Source organism: Schistocerca cancellata, chromosome 1 (assembly GCF_023864275.1).
Source record: "Schistocerca cancellata isolate TAMUIC-IGC-003103 chromosome 1, iqSchCanc2.1, whole genome shotgun sequence".
Lineage (NCBI taxonomy): Eukaryota > Metazoa > Arthropoda > Insecta > Orthoptera > Acrididae > Schistocerca > Schistocerca cancellata.
The window spans coordinates 1,032,122,300-1,032,148,966 of record NC_064626.1 but is presented as its reverse complement, the minus strand read 5'-3'; the positions used below and the strand labels follow the sequence as shown (position 1 = coordinate 1,032,148,966).

At 38.1% G+C, this 26,667-nt stretch overlaps 1 protein-coding gene across 1 annotated transcript in view; it reads left to right on the top strand.

Annotated features, from left to right (window-relative positions):
• Positions 1–26,667, top strand: part of LOC126089526 (tectonin beta-propeller repeat-containing protein) — a 235,915-nt gene that overhangs the window by 86,629 nt on the left and 122,619 nt on the right. Inside the window, exon 9 of the mRNA XM_049906916.1 lies at positions 1,805–2,158. Within this exon, the coding sequence (XP_049762873.1) occupies positions 1,805–2,158 (354 nt within the window). The remainder of the gene's footprint in view (positions 1–1,804; positions 2,159–26,667) is intronic.

Below are 26,667 nucleotides of genomic sequence, written 5' to 3'. Positions count from 1 at the left end.
TCCAGTGGTTTGGAAAGTATAAACCAAAGTAGATTTTTGATGTGAATAATTCACAAATATGGTCTATAAATCACCAAAAACCAAGAAAATAGGTTTGTTGTTGAGCAGGAACTCTCCAACAGTACAGCTAAGAACTGAAGATGAGGGGACAGATAAGGTGGGCAACTTCGAGTACGTGAGTAGTGTTGCTTCCTCAGACAACACTATACCTCAAGAGACTGGTGACATAATTCAAAGATGTTCCAAATTCAACTGCAATCACACACTTCTAAGATCAGCCTGTACAAAATGTACCTCCAAACTATACTAAGACCTGGAGTACAAGCAACAACAGTTATTGTAGTGAATAAGCACCTTCTCCTGGGAACAGAAATGAAGTAATTCTTCCATCGTTGCCTGTAGAAAACAAGAATAGATAAAGTAAGCACTGAAGATACCTAACAACTGTTAGAAAGGTTCCTGCAGAAGTCTTGAATTGAAGAAATTTCAGTGGTATGGTCCATATGAAGAGGAGGGCTCCCTGCAGAACCCCTCAACTTTGCTTTCACCAAAATGTCCTAGGCAAGAGACCAAGAGAGAAATAGACCCTTCAGGACATTGAAATTCAATGTGCCAACTGGCATCAGATATGTGAACAACAGTTGTGGAAGCACAAGAAAATTGCAGAATCTTAGCAGCAACTGTATCAGGTTCGCTGGAACAGAAAAATTATAAAGTGGTGGTAATGATCATAATGGAAGAAAGCCTAAAAATATTGTATGTAGATACTGTAATTGTGCCAAACAAAAAACTGTTTGTACTGCAGTACAAGCTTTGTCTGCAGGAAGAATTTCATCCTGGTAACGCAAGTCAATTGCCATATTATCTTCGTAGGATCTAATGGTATTGGGGACTGCTGCCAGAGGAATGATGATCTAGTGCAGTACTACATCCTAAAAAGCATAAAATTTATCTTGTGGTTAATAGTCACAATTGTGATGCGATCATACCAGTCGGAAATAAGATCTGTTCACTGATATCTTAATAATTCTTATAACAAAAGTGGATCTGTCTGTAAGCACCAACAACAGATGTTAAAAGTAATGCTGTGATTAATTGTTGTTTGCTTTCTGTATTGCAGTGCTGTGATATTATTTGGGTCATTCGCAATAGCATATGCTATTTGGATCTAGTTAAGAAGCTGTAAGATACAATGCCTACACATAATTCAGGCTTCTCCATTTGTTAGCCTGCAGCATGTCATTGCAGAGCTGCTAATTTTTTGTGTTAAAGAATACGCATACTGCTCACTGTTAAAGATTTTGTAGTAAAGATAGCTCCAAATTTTTATAGAAACAAAAGGCCTTAATTTTTAAGTTCTATATGTTGTAGACATTTTACACTTTTATCTTCTGATTCTATGTTTAATCCAAGTGAATGAAAACACTATAGCTAATTAAATATTCTCTCTTGTCTTCAGCATTCACTCATAAGGTTTGCAACACCTGTTCAAAAATTCACATGTTTTTAGAGCAAGTTAAATTACAGTAAGAGGGTTATTTAGGCGGTTTTAGGTGATCTGACTTTCATTCAATTTATTCACAGTATTTCTACTATTTCTTGTATATTCATCACTCATGTCTAGAGAACCTCATAAATTGTAGTAATTAAGAAAAGTAATACAGTGAACAAGTTGTTCACTGCAGAAGTATCAGTTTTATGCCATTCTTATTCTGGAGAAAGAAGTCTTTATGTTGTCATTATTTTTGATAATTATGTTTTAATGATTATACATGTGAAATTATAGGGCTGGTGTATATTTCAGGTCTGAAGATGACTCAAATTCTGCTGATGGCAACAGTGGAAGCTTCAACACAATTGCAGCAATCAAAGAACATACTGAAAATTCTCCAAGTAGATTACGTGTGGCGGGAAAAAGTGCTGGTGATGTAAAGTCAAATCCTGGAGTTTGGAGTCCTATTAGAAGTGTAGGTTCTGTGGTTGGAATGGAAGCACATCCAGAGTCAGACGGAAGTGTCTTTGATCCTGACTTATCTGCTGATTCTGGAGTGTATGGTGATGATGATGCAGGTGAAATGTACTGGTCAGAATGTGATGTAGTGTGGTGTATGGTCGCTGCTGGTGCATGCACAGTGGATCCTCAGTGTTTACCAAACTGGTAAGTTTGTCATATAATGTGTGAGATTTCCTTCACAACAATTGTAAGAGTAATCATGAGTCATTTGATTTCCAGGGGCTATTATATAAGAGAATGTATTAAAAATATATGGCAAATGATTTGTTAGTGAGGTGAGATATTCATAATTTTACACATTACCTACAACTGCATCTACGTATATGCTCCACAAGCTACTGTCCAATGCATGGTAAAGGGTATGTGGTGCCAATATCATAGATTTCTGTCCTATTCCATTCACATATTGAGCGAGGGGAAAAGTGACAGTCTATATGCCTCTGTACACACCCTAATCTTTCTTATCTTATTCTCGTGGTCCCTATACATAGTATACAATGGTGGCAACATAATGGTCACACAATCTTCTTCAAATACAGGTTTTCTAAATTTACACAATAAGGGTTTGTGGGGACTATGTCATATTTCTTCCAAGGATTACCATTTAAGTTTCCAGAAATTACTGTTACATTTCTTTATGGGCTATACCAAACTGTTACAATCCTAGCACTTTGGTTGAATACCATGTTTCTGCCCGGGTCTATTGGAGGCTCTGCCAAGCTTACGCAGAAGGCTCCGTGCCTTTGTACTAGAGTGTCTGATGTTTATGTTTTCTACCATCTCATGCTATCATACTCTTCTAACAGCGTCAAGACTTGGGAGGAGGTCATCTGCAATATCTCTGTCGCCAGTTTCACTATACTGTTCATAAAGTTGTTCACAATGTTCATTCCAGCTTGATATATATTCGTTTCTGTACCCACTAGGGATAAACTTCTTAGCAGCAGTAAGAACAGCTCCAGCGAATCTAGGGTAGTTTTTAGGTTCCAGTGGAATAAAACAGATATATTTATGGTTGTGGTCAGCAAAACTGCACCAATCAGCCCTGCAGAAGTTCCATCTGTGTCATGGTACAGATCTCGCTATTGGGACAGAGTGCCCCATATAGAGGATTTCTGGCCTGTGCTGGCTCTGTGGGAAACTAGGTATGACCTCTCTGGATGTAGGCACTGGGTGGCCTATGCAGTCCCAAGACACAAAGCAGAGATCCAGGTTGTAATCTCTTCGCCAAGCAGCCGATCTGAAAGTTCCCAAATCCTTGGCATCATAAACCAGGTACAGATTTTCATTTTCACCCCAGTTGTTGAGCGCAATACCACACTCTTTGTCACGTGCATAATTCAAGTGTCCGTGGTGACTATTAAAATCTCAAGTATAAATTGATGGGTGGGCAGTAATTGGCAGAATATCCAGTGGCAATGGCACATTTTGTGGCTTGTAAATATATCGTTATCTATAAGGAGTTTAGATAGGTACTTGCTTTCACCTCAACTAATACCTTCTATGTTTAGACGGCATACTTGGATTAATGGGCCAAGTCCTTTAAGCAGTTGGTCCTGAAAAGGTCCATTTTAAAGCTTTTTTATTTTGATACTATCCATTATGAGTGCCTATTTTAGAAAGTGGCAACTTAAACCCAGTACAAGTAAAACTGAAGTATGTACATCTCATCTGGCAAACAAACAAGCTAAAGCATAACTCAGAGTGAAAGCTAACGGAAACACACTTTGCCATAACAAGTACCCGAAGTACCTTGGTGTCACCCTTGAGCGCACCCTTCCATATTGAAAACGTCTTGAAGATACTGCTGCCAAGATAATAACTCGTAGCAATATTATTCAAAAATTGTGTGTAATGACATGGGGAACTTCTTTAGAAACTGTGTGCACATTTTCCATTGCACTGGTCTTCTCAGCAGTCGAGTATTGTGCTCCAGTGTGGCTAAACAGCTGTCACACCAACTTGATCAATGTCCAGTTGAACCACACTATGTAGTTAATAACTGGGGCAGTCCGGCCAACACCTACTTATTGGCTTCCTCTGCTGAGCAACCTCTACCCACCAGTAATCCACAGAAGTGAGGCTTTGCTTAGGGAATAACGCAAGCTACAGGAGAACCTGGAATTACCCATACAGGAAGACATACCAAGTTAACGACGAAATAGACTCCTTCAAGAAACCTACCTTTACGGCAAGCCGAAGAGCAAGATGCCAGTAATACTAGGGTGAGAGACCTGTGGAACCAGAGCTGTCAGCTTATTGAAAGTCCTGAAAAGCATGAGTGGTTCCAAAAGTATAATTGTGATACCGTTGGCACAGAACTTGACAGGAAACTGTGGGTCAAATTGAACAGAGCTCGCTTTGGGCACGGACCATGTGCACTCTCTTTTTACAAATGGGACGCTACAGAATCTCTGGTTTGTGACTGTGGGGCTCTGAAACAGACAATCAAGTACATTAGAGATGAATGCCCCTTATGTTCCTACCAGGGGACCTGAAGCGACCTCATAAAAGCTGATGATATGGCTCTTATATGGATTAGGAACCTGGATATTGACATTTAGTTAGTTTTATATATAGTTTTGTGTCTTCATATTCCTGTTATATATAGTATTACTAATGTTATATACCGGTAATTTTAAACTGCATGCGAGTCATATGAATAACTAAATAACAATCCTAGTTACACATCTCTGAACTCATTTGATGTCTGTTGTCAAGTGTACTTGATTAGGAGTCCAGTTACATATGCAGTTATTGAAACATGAGACATTCATCATAAGTTTTATCATTCTAGAATTGCTTAGAGAAGGAGAATATTTTTTGTTTTCCATATAGCACTGAACTCACAACTAACTGAAACATTATCGTAACAAAAAAATGTCAGAGTAGTGACCTGTTTGCACAGAGAGAGACAAAGATTTACATGCTCTCACATATTCCAGGTAGCAATATAAGGAAATGATATATTGCTACTCACTGTAAAGATGACGTGTTCAGTTGCAGACAAGCACAATGAAAAGACACTTACACATTAGCTTTCAGCCAGAGCAGACTGTAGAAAAGAAAATACATACATGCATTCATTCACACAAACGATCACACTTCATGCATGCATGACTGCCATTTCCAGCACCTTGCATTGGGTTTCAGCTGTCACATAGAATGGGAGCAGCATTCGGGAGGAGGGTGGCAAAGGGGAAAGGATAGCAGGGTATGGGTGGGTGAAGAGAAGAGCGCTGTCTGATGGAGTGTGCTGGGACTAAACTGCCAACAGGCACAGTGTTGGGAGGCTGTGGGGCAAGGAGGTGGGGGCAGAGGAGGGGGATGAGGGCAGAAAAGGAGAGGAGCAGGTAAGGGGAGAGATGGGCAAGTGTGCTGGCAGAGGGTGACACACAAAGAGGGTGAGGGGTCAAGAATAGCTAGGAATTGATAGGGCATAGGGGGTGGAAATTGTTGGGCGGAGTGTATGGGAACAGTAGGTTACCATAGGTTGTGGCCAGGATAATTTCGGGTGTGGAGAATGTGTTGTAAGGATAACTCCAATTTCTGCAGTTCAGAAAACCTTATGTTGGAGGGAAGGATCCAGATGGCTCACGTAGTGAAGCAACTATTGAAATCAGTTCACTACCTGAGCCATCTGGGTCCTCTCCTCCACCACCAGCTCTTCCGAACTGTGGAGATGAGAGTTATTCTTACAACACATTCTCTGCTTCCAAAATTATCCTGGCCTCAACTTGCAGTAACCTACTGCTCCCATTCCCTCCACTCAACAGTTTCCACCCCCTCTGACCTATCACATACTCCATATTCTTGTCCCCTCACCCTGTGTGCGCTACCCTCTACTGGTACACCCAGTTGTCTTTCCCCTTTCCTGATCTTCTCATTTCTTGCTTCCACTTTCCCCATCTACCCATCCCACAGCCTCCTGAAGCTGCGCCTGCTGGCAATCTGGTCCTGCACACTCCCCCACCCTTACCCTATTATCCCTTCCTCTTCTCCACCCTCTCCAGATTTCTACGTGACAGTCACATTCCAGTCCAAGCTGCCAGAGATGGCGGCCATGCTTGGGTGAAGTGTGATTGCTTGCGTAAATGAATGTGAGTGTGTTTCCTTTTGTGAAGAAGGCTTTGGCTTAAAGCTAATGTGTAATTATCTTTTCGTTGTGCCTGTTTCCAACTCTACGTGTCATATTTACAGTGAGCAGCAATCTATCTTATGAAACTTACTATATAGCGGAGATGCTGAGTCACGATAGGCACATCGCCTATCACTACTCAGCATCTCCGCTATATGGTGAGTAGAACTTTTCTTCTCTGGTATTGTTACATTCCATCCTGGATTTTCCATTGTTTGATTTTGAAACTTCCTGGCAGATTAATTGTGTGCTGGACTGAGACTCGAACTCGGGACACCTTTGCCTTTCGCAGGCTAGTGCTGTACCATCTGAGCTGCCCAAGTGTGACTCACAACCCATCCTCACAGCTTTAATTCCACCATTACCTCGTCTCCTACCTTCCAAACTTCACAGAAGCTCTCCTGCAGACTTTGCAGAACTAGCACTCCTGGAAGAAAGGACATTGCGAAGACATGGCTTAGCCAGAGCTTGGGGGATGTTTCTTTTCTTATATTATGCATGTTCCAACCTGGAGTTTCCATTGTTTAAGTATTCCAGTCAGCTATAAACCAATAACCTTTAATTGTCAAGGAGAATTGAAAGATGTTCTTGATTGCTTCTTAATAAAATGAGAATTTTGGGATAGTAGATGAATAAATTATTTAAGATATTTCAAATATATCTTCACAAGTACTACATTTTTGATAGTTGCAAAGGTGGATATGAAATACCTTTAACAACTTGAAAGCAGTTAGTACACTATTGTGAAGATAAATAAATATTTAACAGGAACGGTGGAAAGGAAGAAGTATGACGTAAATGGCAGCAAGTAAAATAGGAAGGACATAAACAGAAACTGGGTTTGTTATCTAAGATGTTCAGAGTAGAGACAGAAATTGAAGTGATGATCCCTGTCACTAATCAGGACCCACGTCCTGTTTTATATATATTTTACATTATTGTAATGTGCTATCCCTGTACAGAAACTAGCTGAACGCAGACCCTAATTGATGAACATAATCTGCATTTACAGAAACACTCCACAACCTGTTTTATTGTACACAGTGGAGGGTACTCTGTATTAATATTAGTTACTGTAACCAAATTCTGGTAGTCAGTGGAGAGCATAGAGAAAAGAAAACAAACACATTGATGATCTAGCTGTGTTCAAAATTACACCTCACATTGCTGCACATTGGTGGTTGTGAGGTCTCGTAATCTTTCCCTCCCACACATCACTATTTAAATTCTCTGTCTCTGCACAAGTTCTGAAAGCTTCAAGAGGCCTAAGATGTACAAAAGAAAAACTTTTTTACTTATCTTCAGTTTTTCTTTTTGTTGTTGGCTCCAGTTGTTGCGTCTAGGGGTACATTCTTGTGGCTGAAATTTTGATTTGGTGGATTCCAGATGACTATATAACCGATGAAGTACTATCTGTTGCTATGTTTGTCTTGTATTTTATCCCATTCCTCTATATTACACAGACTTCAAAATCTCCATTTTCAACAAACCCAGTAATTGCATTGTTGTAGACAAAATTAAAAAAAACACGTGCGTTTCCATAAGAACCGTGCCTACTACTCCTGCATTCTGTGGTACTCACAATATTCCAAAGAGTTTACAAAGCAAAAAGAGTTTATAAACTTTCTTGACAAAAGAAGAATCTTTGCTAAAATATACCGTTATTTTATAAATGAATCCTCCAGAAATAAATTTTATAATTATCATCAGATTGTGCAATTAATGATAGGAATTTTAAGTAGAAGTAGAAGTAAAAGTTTATTGTCTCATTACATACAATTTCAAGCAATTGACTTTAAAGTACAGGAGACTCGTCAAAACACAAAAACTGGTTTACAGTTTTCCTTATAATACCAGTAATGTAACATATAGTACTGAATAATTGCTTAATTAAGCAGTTAATAATTTTTCTTCAAAAGTAACAAACTTTTAAGATTATCAGTCGTAAGTATTTGCTCTCTCCTGCTCAAATTTTCATGTTGTCATTTATGAATTCTTCTACTCAGTAGTAACATTTCTGCACTAGTTTCTCATATAAGGATTTTTTCAGTGTTTCTAAATTTATGTAGAGCAATTCTCTTCCTTTCACTTTGTTATAAATTTTCATACCCATATAATATGGAATTTGAGCATAAGGTTTAAACGGTGGGTGGGCAACATAAAATTATTTTGATTTCTGGTGTTGTAATCATGTTGAAAATGATTTGCTACAAATAAATCGGGGTTACTGTGTACAAAGATAATCAGCTCATATATGTATAGTGAGGGAAAACTTAGTATACTCAGATTTTTTTGGAGTGGGCGACATGATTTTCTTCACCCTACATTGTACATATTTCTAATGACGGCTTTCTGAAGCTTTAGTATTCGACACATATGGTTTGAGGTCCCCAAAATACAATTCCATACCTTATTACTGACTTATTACTACTTTTCTTATACCCATACTGGTAGCATTGTACAATATTTTCATTGCGTATGCTAGGCTATTTAATTTATTTGCAAGGTACTGTATGTGTGACCCCCATGAAAGATTTTTATCTAGTTGCATTCCTAGGAATTGCACACAGCTAGCTTCCTGCAAATCCTGGTTTCTGTGACTGACCTGAATATCATTTAATTTTGCTTGTTTTGTTTTAAATTGCATTATCTGAGTCTTTTCCATGTTTAATTTTAACCCATTTAAATCAAACCAGGTATCTTAAGTTTTCTAGAGTATTTAATACAGTTTGTGGAATTTGGTCTGTAATGTTACTTTCAATGATTAAAGATGTGTCATCTGCTAATAAAACTGAGTGACACTCAATATTAAGTGGCAGATCATTTATGTACGACAAAAACGGAATGGGACCTAAGACAGAACCTTGGGGTACTCTTGTGAAATGGTTTTCCATTCTGAAGTATAAGTTCTTCTCTCTGATGTTATAACTACTCTTTGTTGTTGGTTGGTTAGATAGGATTTAAACCATTCTAATACCGTGACCCTAATTCCATACTTTTCCTGTTTACAAAGTAGCAAGGAGTGATTCACACTGTCAAAGGCCTTTGATAGGTCACAAAAAGTTCCTGTGGCGTGCAGTGAGTTGTCTAGAGACGAGCTAATTTTATCAACAACATTATTTATAGCAGATATTGTGGTTTTGCCTTTTTGAAATTCATACTGATTTTTTGAAATTATTTTAAATTTTTCTATGAAATTTTGAATTTGTATGGTGACTACCATCTCAAATAGTTTTGACAGTGATGGAAGAAGAGAGATTGGACAGTAGTTTCCCATGTGTTCTTTTGTGCCTTTTTTGAATAGTGGCTTAATTACTGCGTACTTCCATGTTCCTGGAAAATAACCTTTTTGAAGGGACTGGTTAACTATTGTAGTTAGTGGCTGCGCAATTATTTTAGAGACTGTTTTTAACACTTTTGTTGGTATCCCATCCCATCCTGCTGATGTTTTACTTTTTAGTGACAGTATCACATTTTCTATATCTTTTACTGTAGTTTTTGTAAAGGTACTGAAAAATTCACCGTCAAGTTGCTCACCGTTGAAGAAATTTACTGTGTCTAGATACTCTGCTACATTGAAATTAGATTTGTTTAAATTTATAAAGAATTCATTAAACAATTCAGAAATTTGAGCAGGATTTACAATAGTTTTATCCTCTATCTTGATTTCAGAAATATCATGGTCTCTACTGGTGGCATCTGTTTCAGCTTTGATCACTGACCATAATGCCTTTGATTTGTTTTCACTATCCAATATAAATCTATTATTTGCCAGTTCTTTGGTTGCCTTTACAACTTTTTTAAAATTATTTTTGTAATCTTTTACTTAGGTAACAGAATCAGGACTTTTATATTATGTTTTAGTTTCCTACGTAGCCATCTTTTTCTTGCACTCGAGATTTTTATTCCTTCAGTAATCCACTTACTTTATTTCCTACTTTTTTATGATGTACAGAAAGGGGGAAAGTTTCATTAAAAACGAGCAGGAATTTTTCCAGAAAAGTAGCAAAATTTTCAGAGCATGAAATACTATGATCTATAGACCACTTCACCGTATTTAATCTACAAGGGTTGTTTTTTAAGTAAGGGCCGTTCGCGCATATAGTACTGTAGTTAGCGCGGACGCCGCAATAAGCCACCGCGCCACTTGCCGGCATCCTTCCCGTTCACACTGATGCAAGTTGCAGCTCTGTAGCTGACGTGTACGCATCGCTGTGCTACTTTATAATGTTTACGATTATTGAATCGCCCACTGCGTGTGAGATATGGTCAGTGAGAAGCCTATCAGCTGCAGAAATTCATCGTCAGTGAACAGAAGTTTATGGCTTGAATGCAATGAGTGAAGGTAAAGTGCGTCAATGGGTTAGAGAGTTTAAAAATGGCCGTCAAAACGTCCATGACAAAGAACGCTCAGGCCGGCCGTCTGTGATCACTGATGATTTGGTGGCTGCAGTCGAAACAAAGGTTCGTGAGGACAGAAGATTCACAATTTCCACTCTTTCTTTGGAAGTTCCACAAGTTTCAAGATTGGTTTTGTACAAAATTGTGTCTGAAAACCTAAACTTTAAGGAACTGTGTTCTCGGTGGGTACCCAGACTCCTCACAGAGGACCACAAAGGGAAGAGATTTGCCACTTCATTGGACTTTTTGATTCATGACGAGGAAGAAGGGGATGACATGTTGAGTCAAATTGTCACTGGAGATGAAACATGGGTATCCCATATCACTCCCGAAAGCAAGCGACAATCGATGGAATGGCGACACACAACCTCACCCGTTAAGGTCAAAGCCAAACAGACACTATCAAAGCGCAAGATTATGGCAACTGTGTTCTGGGACTGGCGCGGTGTTTTGCTAGTGGACTTTATGCCACGAGGAACGACAATCAACTCAGATGCCTACTGTGCAACTCTAAAGAAGCTCCGCAGAGCAATTCAAAACAAAAGGCGCGGCATGCTGACAAAAGGAGTTTTGCTCCTGCACGATAACGCTAGGCCTCACACCTCTCAAAAGAAAGATAAATACTGGCACGAAAACCTCTGCGTCAGCAAATAAATTAAGAGAAAAGGTAGAAGAATGTAAACATTATGCCGTGTATTCTTTCGTGTTTGCTGCTATCTCATTTAAATCCTGTCTGCCTAATAAACTACGGAACTAGAGTGAGACAACAGCAAACGCGGAAGAATATATGTATCATGTCATATTTATATTCATATTATTCTTATGCTGAATGTGATACAGTCAGAAATGAAGCACGGCAACTGACTAGATTTTTAAATCTAAGATGACTCTAATTTCTGTGCAGAATGTAATGTACTAAAGAGGCGTCTGCAAAGATTTTCAAACAGAGAAAAATTTTTGCTAAACTCTCGTTCAGAACATCTTCTATCATACGCAGTCTATTATTTAACTCTTGTTGATCAAAGAAAGCAGCAGTGTAAGTAACAACAAATAGCTGTCTCTTGCCATTGTTTCGCTAATGAGACGATTTCTCTCTTTTTTTTATTGTAAGCGGCGGTAGCGCGCAGAAAAGCGAGCCATGCCCCGAGCGGCTACAGGTCGTAAACACTCATTATCAGAATGCAACAAACAATTCATGACACAGTACAATAATGCATTTTCAGCTTAGAGTGACGTAAACACCTATGACAAAGAGAACGGCACTTACCAGATCAAAGCAAAATAAGCAATCAATTCAAACCAGATGAAGCACGTGAAAAAGGAAGGGTAGCCATATAAATACAGACGGAGCGCCTGACACATAGCAATGGCTACTTGGTAAATATTAACTATTACGCTTACGACTCGAACCAAACTACTGTAGCTGTATCTTCATCCTTTTGACCTAAATTGTGTCTCATGTTACAATGGACCAACTTTGTTTCGATTTGGAGGTGCAGTCTAAAACTTTTCTCTTTCCTTGAATTTCGAGTCTCAAATTTCAGGTGTGGCTTAGATTCGGGAACATTTTTTTTCCTTGATTTCGAGTCTCATTTTTCAGGTGCAGCTTAGATTCGAGTGTGGCTTAGATTCAAGTAAATACGGTTGTTGTAAAGATAGTGTAAGTAATCACATCGGTTGCTGAATTTAGTTTTGTTGTCAGTTATGTTTGAAAGCCAATGTATCAGTAATGTATGAAAGCCAATAATATCTTTTGTCTTTAAAGAGAGTAATGGGGAAAGATGTGTAAGTTTCTGTTTGGGGATACATATGGAAAAAAAATTTATCCTCTATTCTGCTCCCCCCCAAGAGATTTTTGGCTGGGAAGATATGTTAATCAAACTAAAAACACTTTCAATTGAAAGAAGTTGCATACAGTAGAATGGATGTGGATATTGGACAATGACTAATAGAAGTTTTTGTGAGGAAAGTTGCTTTTTGAAAGGTTGTGGGATATGGTACAGTGCATTTGTTAAGTGGTTGCCAATATCCACCAAGGAGAAGATTGTTAATTGACAAGAAAAATGTAACATGAAGCAGTGTATATTAGAAAGTCTGCTGTATCTAGGTGAGATGAGATAGCCAGATTCAAGGTATAAACCACAACAGAGAAACAACACTGAAGAAAATTAAGATGGCTAAGCCATGTCTCCGCAATATCCTTTCTTTCAGGAGTGCTAGTTCTGCAAGGTTCGCAGGAGAGCTTCTGTAAAGTTTGGAAGGTAGGAGACGAGGTACTGGCAGAAGTAAAGCTGTGAGTACCGGGCGTGAGTCGTGCTTCGGTAGCTCAGTTGGTAGAGCACTTGCCCGCGAAAGGCAAAGGTCCCGAGTTCGAGTCTCGGTCGGGCACACAGTTTTAATCTGCCAGGAAGTTTCATATCAGCGCTCACTCCGCTGCAGAGTGAAAATCTCATTCTGGAAACATCTCCCAGGCTGTGGCTAAGCCATGTCCCCGCAATATCCTTTCTTTCAGGAGTGCTAGTTCTGCAAGGTTCGCAGGAGAGCTTCTGTAAAGTTTGGAAGGTAGGAGACGAGGTACTGGCAGAAGTAAAAAGCTGTGAGTACCGGGCGTGAGTCGTGCTTCGGTAGCTCAGTTGGTAGAGCACTTGCCCGCGAAAGGCAAAGGTCCCGAGTTCGAGTCTCGGTCGGGCACACAGTTCTAATCTGCCAGGAAGTTTTAAGATGACTAACTTTCCCAGAATACATGTGACAGTTTATGTCACTTGCAGTCAATGCATTAACTGAAGAGGATGAAGTAATAGCAACTTGTTTTTATGTCATCAAGGAAAGTGATGATAAATTTTTTTAAAAACTAAATGAAGATAAGAGAAGTATCTACTGTGTTTTGTTTTCAGAGTGCAATAGTTATGCGTTAACATAGCAGTTTTCTGTCTGACAAATATAGTTTCCTACACTACCTTGACGGTTTCAAGTGTCAGAGAGACATTAATGCCTTCGAGCAGATGACAATTAGTATTGTGACAATTCTCATTGTTAATATGAGGAATTTGTCATCATTCAAGCCATTTTTCAGTTTTGCAAGGAATTTATATGTACCCCTGATTTTATACAAAAGACTCAGTTTATATGCTGTGGTGCAAGCAAGAATAAGGTGTTCTGGAGTGACGGAAGATGGCTTGCTATGTAGATCTAAATATACAGGATGACTGGGGTAAGAAGGTGGCATTGCAGGGGAGAGGAGATGATGAGCATGAAAAAGAAAAGAAATTTAAAAAAAGTCCATTTTGCAATATTGATATCAATTGTAGTGCTACTTATACAAATAGTAGATGTGCCAACACCGGTAAGAAACAGCAGCAGTGTCAGTAAAAGTAATGTAGTGATGGTGATGACAATAATATCAGTAATAATAGTGAAATATAACACCCAGATTATTAGAACACAACATAAAAGTACTAACTTGTGCCAGGAGAAGTCACAGCAGCTTGTAAACCTGTCAGCTGATGCTGAAACTACAGCTTGAACTACTAACATTGGCCTGTTTGCCACACTAACAATGAGGCAGTTGATGTTTGCATGAAGGACTTTGGTATTTGTTTAAAATTTTAAAAAGCGTTCTATCAATGGAGTGTAAACAGCGATCGGTATAAAACATTAAAATTCACTAAAACAGTTCATCAGGCCATAAGCACTGCAATACAATAGTGATACATATTCAGATCTATTTATGTACAAAGAGATGGTAATATGGCTAAAAAAAGTAAAAAAAAGCTACAATAATAACAAAGTACAATGTGATACCCATGATGGCAGATGGTAGCAGTGGATAAAGCAGTATCCGTAAGAGCACATATGTCAACTGTTGAATAATGCAATGTTTACTCAAGAATATATACTGTAAGCTCAGCCCATCCCATACAGCATTAAACCATTGACAACCAGTCATGTACGTCATACGTGTAATATGCTACACTGAATGGTGTAGTCGAATTTACAAGAAAAATAGATATACAAATATAGACATCAATCACACACATAAAGGTTCACAACAAATCCTATAATGATTAATTTAAAGTAAAGAAATGAAAGAACAGGCATGATTTGACCATCTTTGTGTGCAGACTGCTCTCTAAGGGCATTTGTATGACCTAGTTGGGTGAAGCAGGCAACTTTATGGTGGAAATAGAAGACATGGAAAAGACATGGAAAAATATATAGAAAATTTATTTTATGGCAATAGATGTGCTTTTAGTTCAAGTACAGATGAAATCAAATGAAATAAGTGCAGATATACTATAAGTAGAGGTTCAAACAGCCATCAATCTAATGAAGTATGGAAAGGCTGTGGGACTAAATAAAGTAGTTCTTAAAACTGATGGATGAAAATCATATAAAATGGTTAACGAAAATCTTCAGTCAAATTTGTCTCTGCAAACATTCCATTGGAGTGGCTGAAATCAGAGTTCATTACTCTGCCCAAAAAGCCAAATGCATAACAATGTGCAGATTATCATATGGTAAGCTTAATGAACCGTATCTTGAAATTGTTTTTGGGGGTGACACACAGAAGAGTATACAGGGTGTTACAAAAAGGTACGGCCAAACTTTCAGGAAACATTCCTCACACACAAATAAAGAAAAGATGTTATGTGGACATGTGTCCGGAAACGCTTAATTTCCATGTTAGAGCTCATTTTAGTTTCGTCAGTATGTACTGTACTTCCTCGATTCACCCCTAGTTGGCCCAATTGAAGGAAGGTAATGTTGACTTTGGTGATTGTGTTGACATGCAACTCATTGCTCTACAGTACTAGCATCAAGCACATCAGTACGTAGCATCAACAGGTTAGTGTTCATCACGAACGTTGTTTTGCAGTCAGTGCAATGTTTACAAATGCGGAGTTGGCAGATGCCCATTTGATGTATGGATTAGCACGGGGCAATAGCCGTGGGGCGGTACGTTTGTATCGAGACAGATTTCCAGAACGAAGGTGTCCCAACAGGAAGACGTTCAAAGCAATTGATCGGCATCTGCAATGGACGAGGCAATTCTTCGTGCAGTTGACGATAACCCTAATGTCAGTGTCAGAGAAGTTGCTGCTGTACAAGGTAACGTTGACCACGTCACTGTATGGAGAGTTCTACGGGAGAACCAGTTGTTTCCGTACCATGTACAGCATGTACAGGCACTATCAGCAGCTGATTGGCCTCCACGGGTACACTTCTGCGAATGGTTCATCCAACAATGTGTCAATCCTCATTTCAGTGCAAATGTTCTCTTTACGGATGAGGCTTCATTCCAACGTGATCAAATTGTAAATTTTCACAATCAACATGTGTGGGCTGACGAGAATCCGCACGCAATTGTGCAATCACGTCATCAGCACAGATTTTCTGTGAACGTTTGGGCAGGCATTGTTGGTGATGTCTTGATTGGCCCCCATGTTCTTCCACCTACGCTCAATGGAGCATGTTATCATGATTTCATAAGGGATACTCTACCTGTGCTGCTAGAACATGTGCCTTTACAAGTATGACACAACATGTGGTTGATGCACAATGGAGCTCCTGCACATTTCAGTTGAAGTGTTCGTACGTTTCTCAACAACAGATTTGGTGACCAATGGATCGGTAGAGGCGGACCAATTCCATGGCCTCCACACTCTCCTGACCTCAACCCTCTTGACTTTCATTTAAGGGGGCATTTGCAAGCTCTTGTCTACGCAACCCCGGTACCAAATGTAGAGACTCTTCGTGCTTGTATTGTGGACGGCTGTGATACAATACGCCATTCTCCAGGGCTGCATCAGCGCATCATGGATTCCATGCGACAGAGGGTAGATGCATGTATCCTCGCTAACGGAGGACATTTTGAACATTTCCTGTAACAAAGTGTTTGAAGTCACCCTGGTACGTTCTGTTGCTGTGTGTTTCCATTCCATGATTAATGTGATTTGAAGAGAAGTAATAAAATGAGCTCTAACATGGAAAGTAAGTGTTTCCGGACACATGTCCACATAACATATTTTCTTTCTTTGTGTGTAAGGAATGTTCCCTGAAAGTTTGGCCGTACCTTTTTGTAACACCCTGTATAGACTATGTGAGGAAAAGAGAGCCCCTAATCAGTTTGGGTTTGTTAATGCTGTGGGTATGAGAGAAGTCTTGTTCAGTGTACAAGTATTGTTTCAGAGATGTAGAGAAGTAAATAAAAAAAAATATTTCCTTTTCTAATAGCTTAACCAGAAGGCTTTTGATAGAGTAAAACATGACAAATTGATGGAGATTTTGAGAAGTGGAGTGCAATGGAGGAAAAAGATCTGTGAATCATCAAGAACCTGTACTGAAATCAGAACAGCGGTATTGGATATTGATGGAGAACAAACTGAAGCAGTCAAAATTTTCAGCTGAGTGAGGCAGGGATGTCTCACGTCACCCAAACTATTTAGTATATACTCAGAATTCATATTCAGAGAACCCATGGAAGAAGTAGAAGAAGGAATTGTGATAAATGGAATAAGATCAAACAACATTAGATATGCTGATGATCCTATTGTATTTTCTGCCACTATCAAGGTGTTATGATTATTAATGGATAGAATTGTAAGAGGTAGCAGTCAATATGGGCTTGAAATAAATACCACAAAGACAAAACTCATGGTCGTAAGTAAGGAAAGTATTACAGGAGGAAACTTAGTCGTAAACCAAAGAACTATAGAAAGGATAAAACAATATACATATCTTGGAATCATAGTAAATGAAAATTTGGATAACTCGCAAGAAATCAAGATTCACATTGGGAAAGCAAGAAGTGTGTTTCAGAAAATGAGTGCTATCTTCAAAAGCCATAAACTAACTTTAAGAACAAAAATCAGACTTTTGGACTGCTACATATATTCTGCTCCTGTATGGGGCATAGACATGGACCTTGAATAAAAACATGGCAAAGAAGCTGGAGGCCCCTGAATTGTGGATTTATAGACAGATCATGAGAATACATTGGACTCAGAGAGAGAAAAATGTAGAAATTTTGAGAAGAATGAACATTACAGCTATATTAATCAAGATAGTGAAATGTGAAAGTTGCAATATCTAGGACATACCATGCGGATTAGAAATAGATATGATTTGCTAAAACTTAAGGGAAAAATAACGGCAAAAGAGGTCCTGGAAGAAGATGACTATCTCGGTCTGACAACCTTGGATGCTGGTGCAGTACATCTTCAATAGAACTGTTCCATGTTACTACCGACAACAGACGATAAGCCATCATGATTGCCAACTTCTGAACCGGATAGTACCAAAAGAAGAAGTGGTTGTAGTTGGTTACCGTAACAATGGCTTGGCGCTATTGACAATTAGCTCCACCAAGACCCAGAATAGACACTGTGGCAGAGGATGGAATGCTGAGGAGGCAGTAGCTGTCTGATGCCTTGGAAGTTGATCATTGTGTTTAATCTTTGATAGACAATAGTAACAAAGACACTGACTGCCACAACTCATCCTCCAGTTGTTAGAGTAGATCACAAAGACATCGGACAGTGGCTGCCTCCTCAGCATTCCATCCTCTGCCATGGTGTCTATGGTGGGCTTTACTGGAATGTAACTACCAATACTAGCAAGCCATTGCTGTGGTAACCAAATAAAGCTGTTTCTGCTATGACTACTTTCAACAAGTTCATACAAGAGGGCACTCTACACACAAAAATGATCAAATAATGTCTGTAATTTTCTTTGTTTACTTTAAATTAATAATGATAGGATCTGTTTTAAACCTTTATGTATGTAATTCTTGCATAAATTTCAGTATCTAGTTTTCTTGTAAATTCATGTAAGCTGTACAATTGACTGTCAATGATTTAACAGTGCATGTGATGGGCAGAGCTTACAGTATATATTCTTGAGTAATGCTACCTCATTCAGCCATTTATGTGCATGCTCTTACAGATAGATGCTCTTTCCACTACTACCAGCCACCATCATAGGTATAACATCATACTTTGTTATTAACATAGCTTTTATTTTTGACATTTTTTAGCCATATTGCTATTTCTTTGTACATAAATCCCTCTCAATATGTATTACTATTCTATTGCAGTACATATGAGCTGAATATGATCTGAATTATGGACTGAAATCAGCTGCCAACCAAAAGAAGTATCTGTTGTGATCAAGACTATTTTACTGAATTTTAAAATCCTCTACTTGTGTTTCATATGCTTAGTAGCCACTTTGCTCTTACCTTGCTGTCTGATGCTGGACATCTTGTGATGTGACTAAAGTAAATGATCTCTAAAGAGGACTGTAAAAAGAACCAAAACAATAGCTGTTAATTGGAAGAAAGAAAGGAGTTGGCATCATTAGTTTCAAATGGTATGCCTATTACTTTCGTTGTAGAAGTTTAAACCACTTTCCTTCTCTCTCAGCACTCTCCTTTCCTTATTATATTCCATACTTACTGGATCTTTTACTAGATTTTCAGTCTGTGAGAAGGACTCTAACATTATTTGGACGACAAGAGACAGTGTGGTATTGGGTTGCAAGGCACATGCGTCTCTCAATTCAATTCAGGTAACTTGCACATTGTGTGTAGCTGATCCTCTTCTCTGGGTAATCAACTATATCTCCCACAAGCTTCTTCTCCAAAGATTATAGCTGGTTAAGGGAATTTATTAAAATACTTCTCTATCCTTGAAATAATTTTGGTATTTGTATAATAATTTTCAGGTCCATCACATTATATTTGCAACTTTCACAGATAATAACTTCTACAAGCTAACTTATTCCTTACATGTTAGACTCATTTACCGTATTTACTTGAATCTAAGCCGCACTCGAAATGAAGGAAAAAAAAATTCCCGAATCTAAGCCACACCTGAAATTTGAGACTCGAAATTCAAGGGGAGAGAAAAGTTTTAGGCTGCACCTCCAAATCAAAACAAAGTTGGCCCTTTGTAATATGAGACACAATTTAGGTCGAATGAATAACGATATATCTACAGTACTTTGGTTCGAGTCGTAAGTTTAGCAGTTAAGCTTTCCCAGGTAGTCATTGCTATGCGTCAGGCGCTCTGTCCGTATTTATACGGGTACCCTTCCTTTTTCACGTGCTTCGTCTGGTTTGAATTGATTGCTTATTTTTCTTTGATCTGATAAGTGCCTTTCTTTTTGTTATAGGTGTTTATGTCACTCTAAGCTGAAAATGCATTATTGTACTGTGTCATGCATTGTCTGTCACATTCTGATAATGAGTGTTTATGGCCTGTAGCTGCTCGCGGCATGGCTTGCTTTTGTGTGCGCTACCGCCGCTTACAATTTAAAAAAAAGAGAGTAATCGTCTCATTAGCGAAACAATGGCAAGAGACAGCTGTTTGTTGTTACTTACACTGCTGCTTTCTTTGATCAACAAGAGCTAAATAATAGATTGCGTATGATAGAAGATGTTCTGAACGAGAGTTTAGCAAAAATTTTTCTCTGTTTGAAAATCTTTGCAGACACCTCTTTTGTACATTACATTCTGCACAGAAATTAGTCATCTTAGATTTAAAACTCCAGTCAATTGCCATGCTTCATTTCTGACTGTATCACTATTAGGCATAAGAATAATGCGGATATAAATATGACATGATACGTATATTCTTCCGCGTTTGCTGTTGTCTCACTCTAGTTTCGTAGTTTATTAGGCAGTCAGGATTTAAATAAGATAGCAGCAAACACGGAAGAATACATGGCAAAATGTTTATATTCGTATTATTCTTATGGTGAAGAGAATACTGCATGTGATTCACAATTCAAAAAGTTCCCATTAGCAACCATCTCTTCTCACAGGTAGGAAAAAATTCAGAACATAGAGTTGGCCATTTTGACAAACATCCCAAACAGTCTTTCCAGTCGGATTTTCGTAGTACATTGAAATGCTGCTACATTCGAAGATGAACAATACGGAATTTGTATTTACTTCATTGGATATGTATGAAAATGCAGTGGTCGAAACTCGGGGCGTGGAAAAAAGCTCGTCTTCCACGTATTTTTTAATTTATTTACTGACGCAGAGGTTTTGGCGCCAGTATTTATCATTGTGCCTGCAAAACATGCCTGTGTAGCGCTACCTATATTCGACGGCAGAAGTTGGTTGTGGCGGCACCTACCAACATTTTTCAGAAGTTACACTTACTTTGCACTCGATTCTAAGCCGCAGGCGGTTTTTTGGATTACAAAAACCGGAAAAAAAGTGCGGCTTTGATTCGAGTAAATATGGTACACATATTCAAATAGCACACACGTGTCTTGTTTCGTTCATAGCCAAGACATGAAAAATTTAAAAGTCTCTGGTCCCAAGCGAGTCCAGTACATGAATGTGCATAGCACTATATATTCAACTGTTCAATAATTTTTTTTCAATCACACAGACACTAACATGTCAAAGAATATGACATAATTAATCATTGATTTCTCCTCACGTTTTCTGTAGCGCGGCGGCAAACACTTGTCGTCGTCAGTGACTTGCCCCTCTTACAGTCTTCTAATAACAAACTTCCGATCTGCACATAGAAACAGGTGGATCGGTAGGAACATTTTCACTCTTCCACACTCGTACCTAAAATATCGGGTGTTCGAGATGGTGGAAGGCTCAGTGTTTCTAGAATTTACCCCAAAATTTTTGAGGCACTACATATCAATCCCCTTAGCTCGAACATGTGATATTTTCTACATATTCATTATGTACAATAATAATACACAAGATAATAATTCTTTATCTTTTAACATTACCTCTCATTTTTTACTAATAACTGTGCACATTTTACCAGAATTACTAAATCTTACTTCTTGTACTATTTCTCCTAAGTATGTACTTATTCATTACGTATTGTAATCTGGAGGAACTCTGGGTAGAATAAAGTGTTCCCTTCTTCTGACACTTGTAAATCTAAAACGTAAAAATGCTAGTGCTGCATAGAATTCTAACTTACCAGACTCATCCCTTTAAACATGTGACTTCTGTCACAATACTGCCCTTTTTCCCTTTAGGAACAGTACCTATATCTTACATGGGTTGAGCCTAGGAGTACTCTTTCTCCTTCCGTTTTGGTTTCTTATTCCTATCCTTCTATGGTACAGCCTTCCATAGGTCTGCCTATCCACCCTTTTTCTCATCCAATAAATGTCAAGTGCGCCCTCCGTATCCTTCTTGAGTAGGCCTCCTGGTTCATTGCCCCAAGCACACCTCTTTATGAATACTATTCTTAAATATTCTCTGGTAGAATTAAAATCTACTGTATGCTTCTATTCCACTGTCTAATACCATAGAGTTCTCTTTCACTCCTCACTTTTACCATACAAATGAATATCATGCTCACACATAGTGGATTCTATGTCTACCTGTATTTACCAACTCCCAGTAGATACTATGCCTTTTCTCAAAGGACTAGCATGGCACATGTAAATATATTTGAGAGCAACAAATAATAATGGTGCAGAACTGTCACATACCAACAATGTAATATGTGAATCGACTCAGATTTATATCTATCGTTATTCCCCTACGTCCCTTGGCAGTTCTGGCATCACTTCAGGTTTCTAATAGGTAATTCTCCTGTTTGTATTTAAGTGTATCTTTGTACGTATGTAGATGTGTGTTTCTGTATCCTTATTCTTCGACCTACTTATATGAAATAAGTTGAAGGTTATTGGAAACCATAGGAAATTAGAAGGACTTCAGCAATATAAGTATATGTATATGGAAAGAGGGAAAGATAGACCGGTACTCAAATGAGAAGTAAGAAAGGTAAAAGTGGAACTGGTTGCTAAGATCGAAGAAGAGAAAGAAGATAGTCCCAAAGACAGGAAAACCCTTCCTACCCCCCTTCTTCCCCAGGATCCCTACTTTGCCGGTATTTGAGTGAGAAGCCAGAGGAGGTATGATGTTAAACGTCTCCTACAGAATGGACATTCTCACCTTCGCCTTTGAAGCCCCCGAGGAAAAATCTTAGCAACACCTATGGAACAGCAAATGGTGAAGAATCAGTTACACTTGTCTGTGAGGGTTATCTGAAAGGTGGGGGGATGTGATTAGTGTTAGTCATGCTTGTACTTACATTACCCACCCCTTCCAAAAGTGATACAAACCCTCCCATTTATATTACATCTCAGAAAAGGTGTAAAATATTCTATAAAAATAGAAAATTATATGCTATGATAACATAGCTGTTTAGTCATTCACTTTACACTATATTTCATGCACACATAAAGTACTCCATTCAGTTTATCACATCTAGATATCACTTTGTTTGAATAGTACCATGATATTATAGTTTTCACTCAAATAATATTTTATTCGTTTCATTTCATGTCTAGAGATCACTGTCCATCTTTGATTCTTTTAAATTGGTCCTAATCTTGTGGTCATATCTGGTTTCCTATGTACAAAAATTATAGGACAGTTTAAGAATTCAAGCACAGATTACAGACTAGTTGAAGAACTGAAGGGAATACAGTCAGGAAAACTACATTTGAATAAACATCGAAAACAACTAGGGATCCGATGGTTGTCACCCCACCCTTTAACACAGAACATTAATGTCTCTGGGGGATATACAACTTTATGTCCTTTACATTGTATTTTCCTTTTTGTGATCCCGTTAGAGGATCCACTAAAACTAAGGCTTTGGGGTGTACCACCGCTTTTGCACTTGGTAAGGTCTCTCATACTTTTGAAAAAATTAGTGTGTTTCTTTCTTCAGGGCAGAGCTCTGAAGATGCTGTTTTACTAAGACTAGGTCATTAACATTATACTTAGGTTCAACAGCCTTCTTGTTATGCTTACTCACTCGTTCTTGTGCTTTTCAACCAAGTTCTTAGAAACTATTGTTTGATTAAGTTGGTAATCAACAGTAGAATATTTAATAAGGGGTTCTCCCACAAGAGGTTTACCTATTACTTCTAAAGGTGTTAATTCAGTTGATAAATGCGGTAATTCATTTAAAATAAGCTCAAAGTCATTGAATTTTGTTGCCATTGACGCATGTTTTTCATGGCAGTATGTACGGCATAATTTCCCAACGTCTTTCATAACCCTTTCACACAGGTTAGAAGACAGATTGTAGTTGGAGATTAATACCTGACAAATATCTTCCCATGCTAAGAATTCTTTGAAGTCGTTTCTGACAAGTTGTGGTCCATTATCGGAGAGGAATCGTTTTGTTTTGCCCACCTCGATGAAGTATTGTTGCAAACAGTATATCACTGTTGGTGTATTTGATTTCTTAATTGTATACAACTTAACATACTTAGACCAACACTCTATGAGAACAAAAATGTACGTCACTTCCCCTTTTACTTTTGGAATTGATCCGAAGAAGTCTGCTGCTGTAAGATCATGTAATGCCTTAGGAAAGATTGGATACATTTTGCATCTAACATGAGTGTTATTCTCTCTTACTTTCTGACAAGTTTCACAAGTTCTAATCAAAGATGCTACCTTATGCCCTAACTTTTTAAAATAATATAACTTGTTCATGTGGCCTATACATTTTTTTATTCCAAAGTGTCCATACCCTTTATGGACATACCACACGATTTCGTCCTCCATCAACTTCAGGATGCATAAATGCCACCGTCAAGATGTTTTACTGTCTCTCCAAAATAAATTTTGCCCTATAATTTTCCATTTCTCTGCTTGATTAGGAGGTAAAGATTTTCTATTACACAAAGCACATAGTTCTGTAAAGTAGGTATCATGAAGGATATTGTCAGTTATTCTTTGAGCCATTTCTTGTACCCTATTGTTCTATTGTCATAAAATTAATCGGAAAAATTACACCGGGTCCTTCTATACATTTTAGGTCTTTCATATCTACAGGTAATCTAGACAAAGTGTCAGGTACAATATTCTCAGAACCTTTTACATACTGTATTTTAATGTCATATTCATGTAGGAACAACATCCAGTGCATTAATCTACTATGTAATAAGCGGCTACTCATTAAAAAAAATAGAGCTTGATGATCCATATGTACATGGATCCCTGACCCCCTTACTAACGTTTGGAATTTTAGGATACTCCATACTACCACTAATAGTTCTTTCTATGTAGCCGTATAGTTTAATTCATGTTTGTTAAGACTTCGACTAGCAAAAGCTATAGATCTGTGATTTGTACTTTCCAGACAACATTCTCCTTGAAAAAGTTCTGCCGCTATACCATAGTCAGATGCATTTGTTGAAATTTTAAATGGCTCACCGATAACCAGATGGTGTAGTATAGGTGATTCTACTAGTGCTTTTCTCATATTTTCAAATGCATCATTAGCCTCTTGGTCCCAACTCCATGGTATTCCCTTCCACAATAAATGCAGAAGTCTTGGGTCGTTCAGCTCCTGGCTTCTTATATATCTGGCCATACCGGGAGTAGACACTCCTTAATGTCCTTTATACATACCGGATCATGTTTAATTCCCTGTACTCCCACAATATGCCCTAAAAACTTAAGCTCTTGCCTCAAAAAATGCAGTTTGGATAATTTTACTGTATTACCCTTTTGTTCAGGGTTTTCCTTAAGGTTTTACAATGTTCTTCCATTTAGCAGAGATTATAAGGATATCATCCACATATATTATTAATTATCTTAACAATTCCCTCTCTAACGCCTCATCCAGTGCACATGTAAACATGGATAACGAGATATTTAGTCCAAACGGTAACACATTAAAATGATATGATTTCCCATCAAATAGAAACGCTGTATATTTCTTTGAATCAGGATGTAACCGAATTTGCCAATACCCAGCAGTCAGGTCCATCGTGTTAAAATACTGTGCTTTCTAAACATTGGACAGTAATTCATTGATGTTAATTGGTCTGTCTCGTTCTGTCTCTAAATGGTTATTCAAAGTGCGTGCATCCAGCCCTAACCGCATACATCCTGTAGCCTTTTTTACCACTACTAAAGGGTTATTCATAACACCCGTATTATGTTCTATTATTTTATTTTCAATCATCTTATCCATTTCTTCCTTAACTGCTTCTTTCAGGCTTACCTGTATCAGATAGGGTCTGCAAAAAAGTGGAGTATTATCTTTGATCTTAAATTTACATGCACAGTCACTAATACTACCCGGACTATCAGAAAATACCATTTCATATTTCATGATCTTAAATTTACATGCACAGTCACTAATACTACCCGGACTATCAGAAAATACCATTTCATATTTCAATAGAATTTTAGATAAATCCAATTTTTGGTCGTTGGTTTACATTGGGGATTCATTTACTTTGTTTCGTATGTCAGCTCGGTGTGATGCTTGATTTATGTTTTCAATCTCTGGTGACAATTGCACTGTCACTATTAATGATAAACGCTGATTCTCAGTTATTTGTTTACCATTATAGTGGTCCGTCACAAACTTTACACAATGTTTATCACCACCTATCCCAAAATAAAGAAAATTTTCCTCAAAATTCAATATGACGTTAAATTTTGATAGCCAGTCTATGCCAAACAGCACATCTCTATTGATATTTTCCACTACTGAAAGTGTCTGACAAAATGGGACATTCCCACTGATGCAGTTCACCTGGGTCTCGTGTTTCACAACGTTACTTTTGGTCCCAGTAATACCTACTATGTACACTCCTGTTACCGGTAATAGTGGTAAGTTATGTTTAGTTCATAACGTGTTAAAGAAAACATTAGAAATAAGTGACACTTCACTACCAGAATCAATAATTATGTTAACTTCAAACTCTTCTACCTTTCCAACTATAATTGGTTGTGGATTAATGGTAGTTTAGCTAGGTTCTTCTAGCAACAACCATTCTTTGGTCAGTACTTTATGCGTAAAGCCAACATATTTATTATAAGCTAGGCCTCCTAATGTATTTCTATGACCTGGGCCCCGGCCCTGGATCCAGATCGCATAACGTTTTCCTCATTGTTTGTAATCACCGGCTTGTTACCAAATCAGGATATTATATTTTCACTTTGTACTCTACTGCTATTTAGTACAAATTCCTGCAGTGTTACTGGGCCTATATTCAAAGGTAGATGTTTCTCTTGATAACTTTTGTTACCCCTATTCCAACTACACTGGTGTACTCTACCTAGATTAGTCTCATG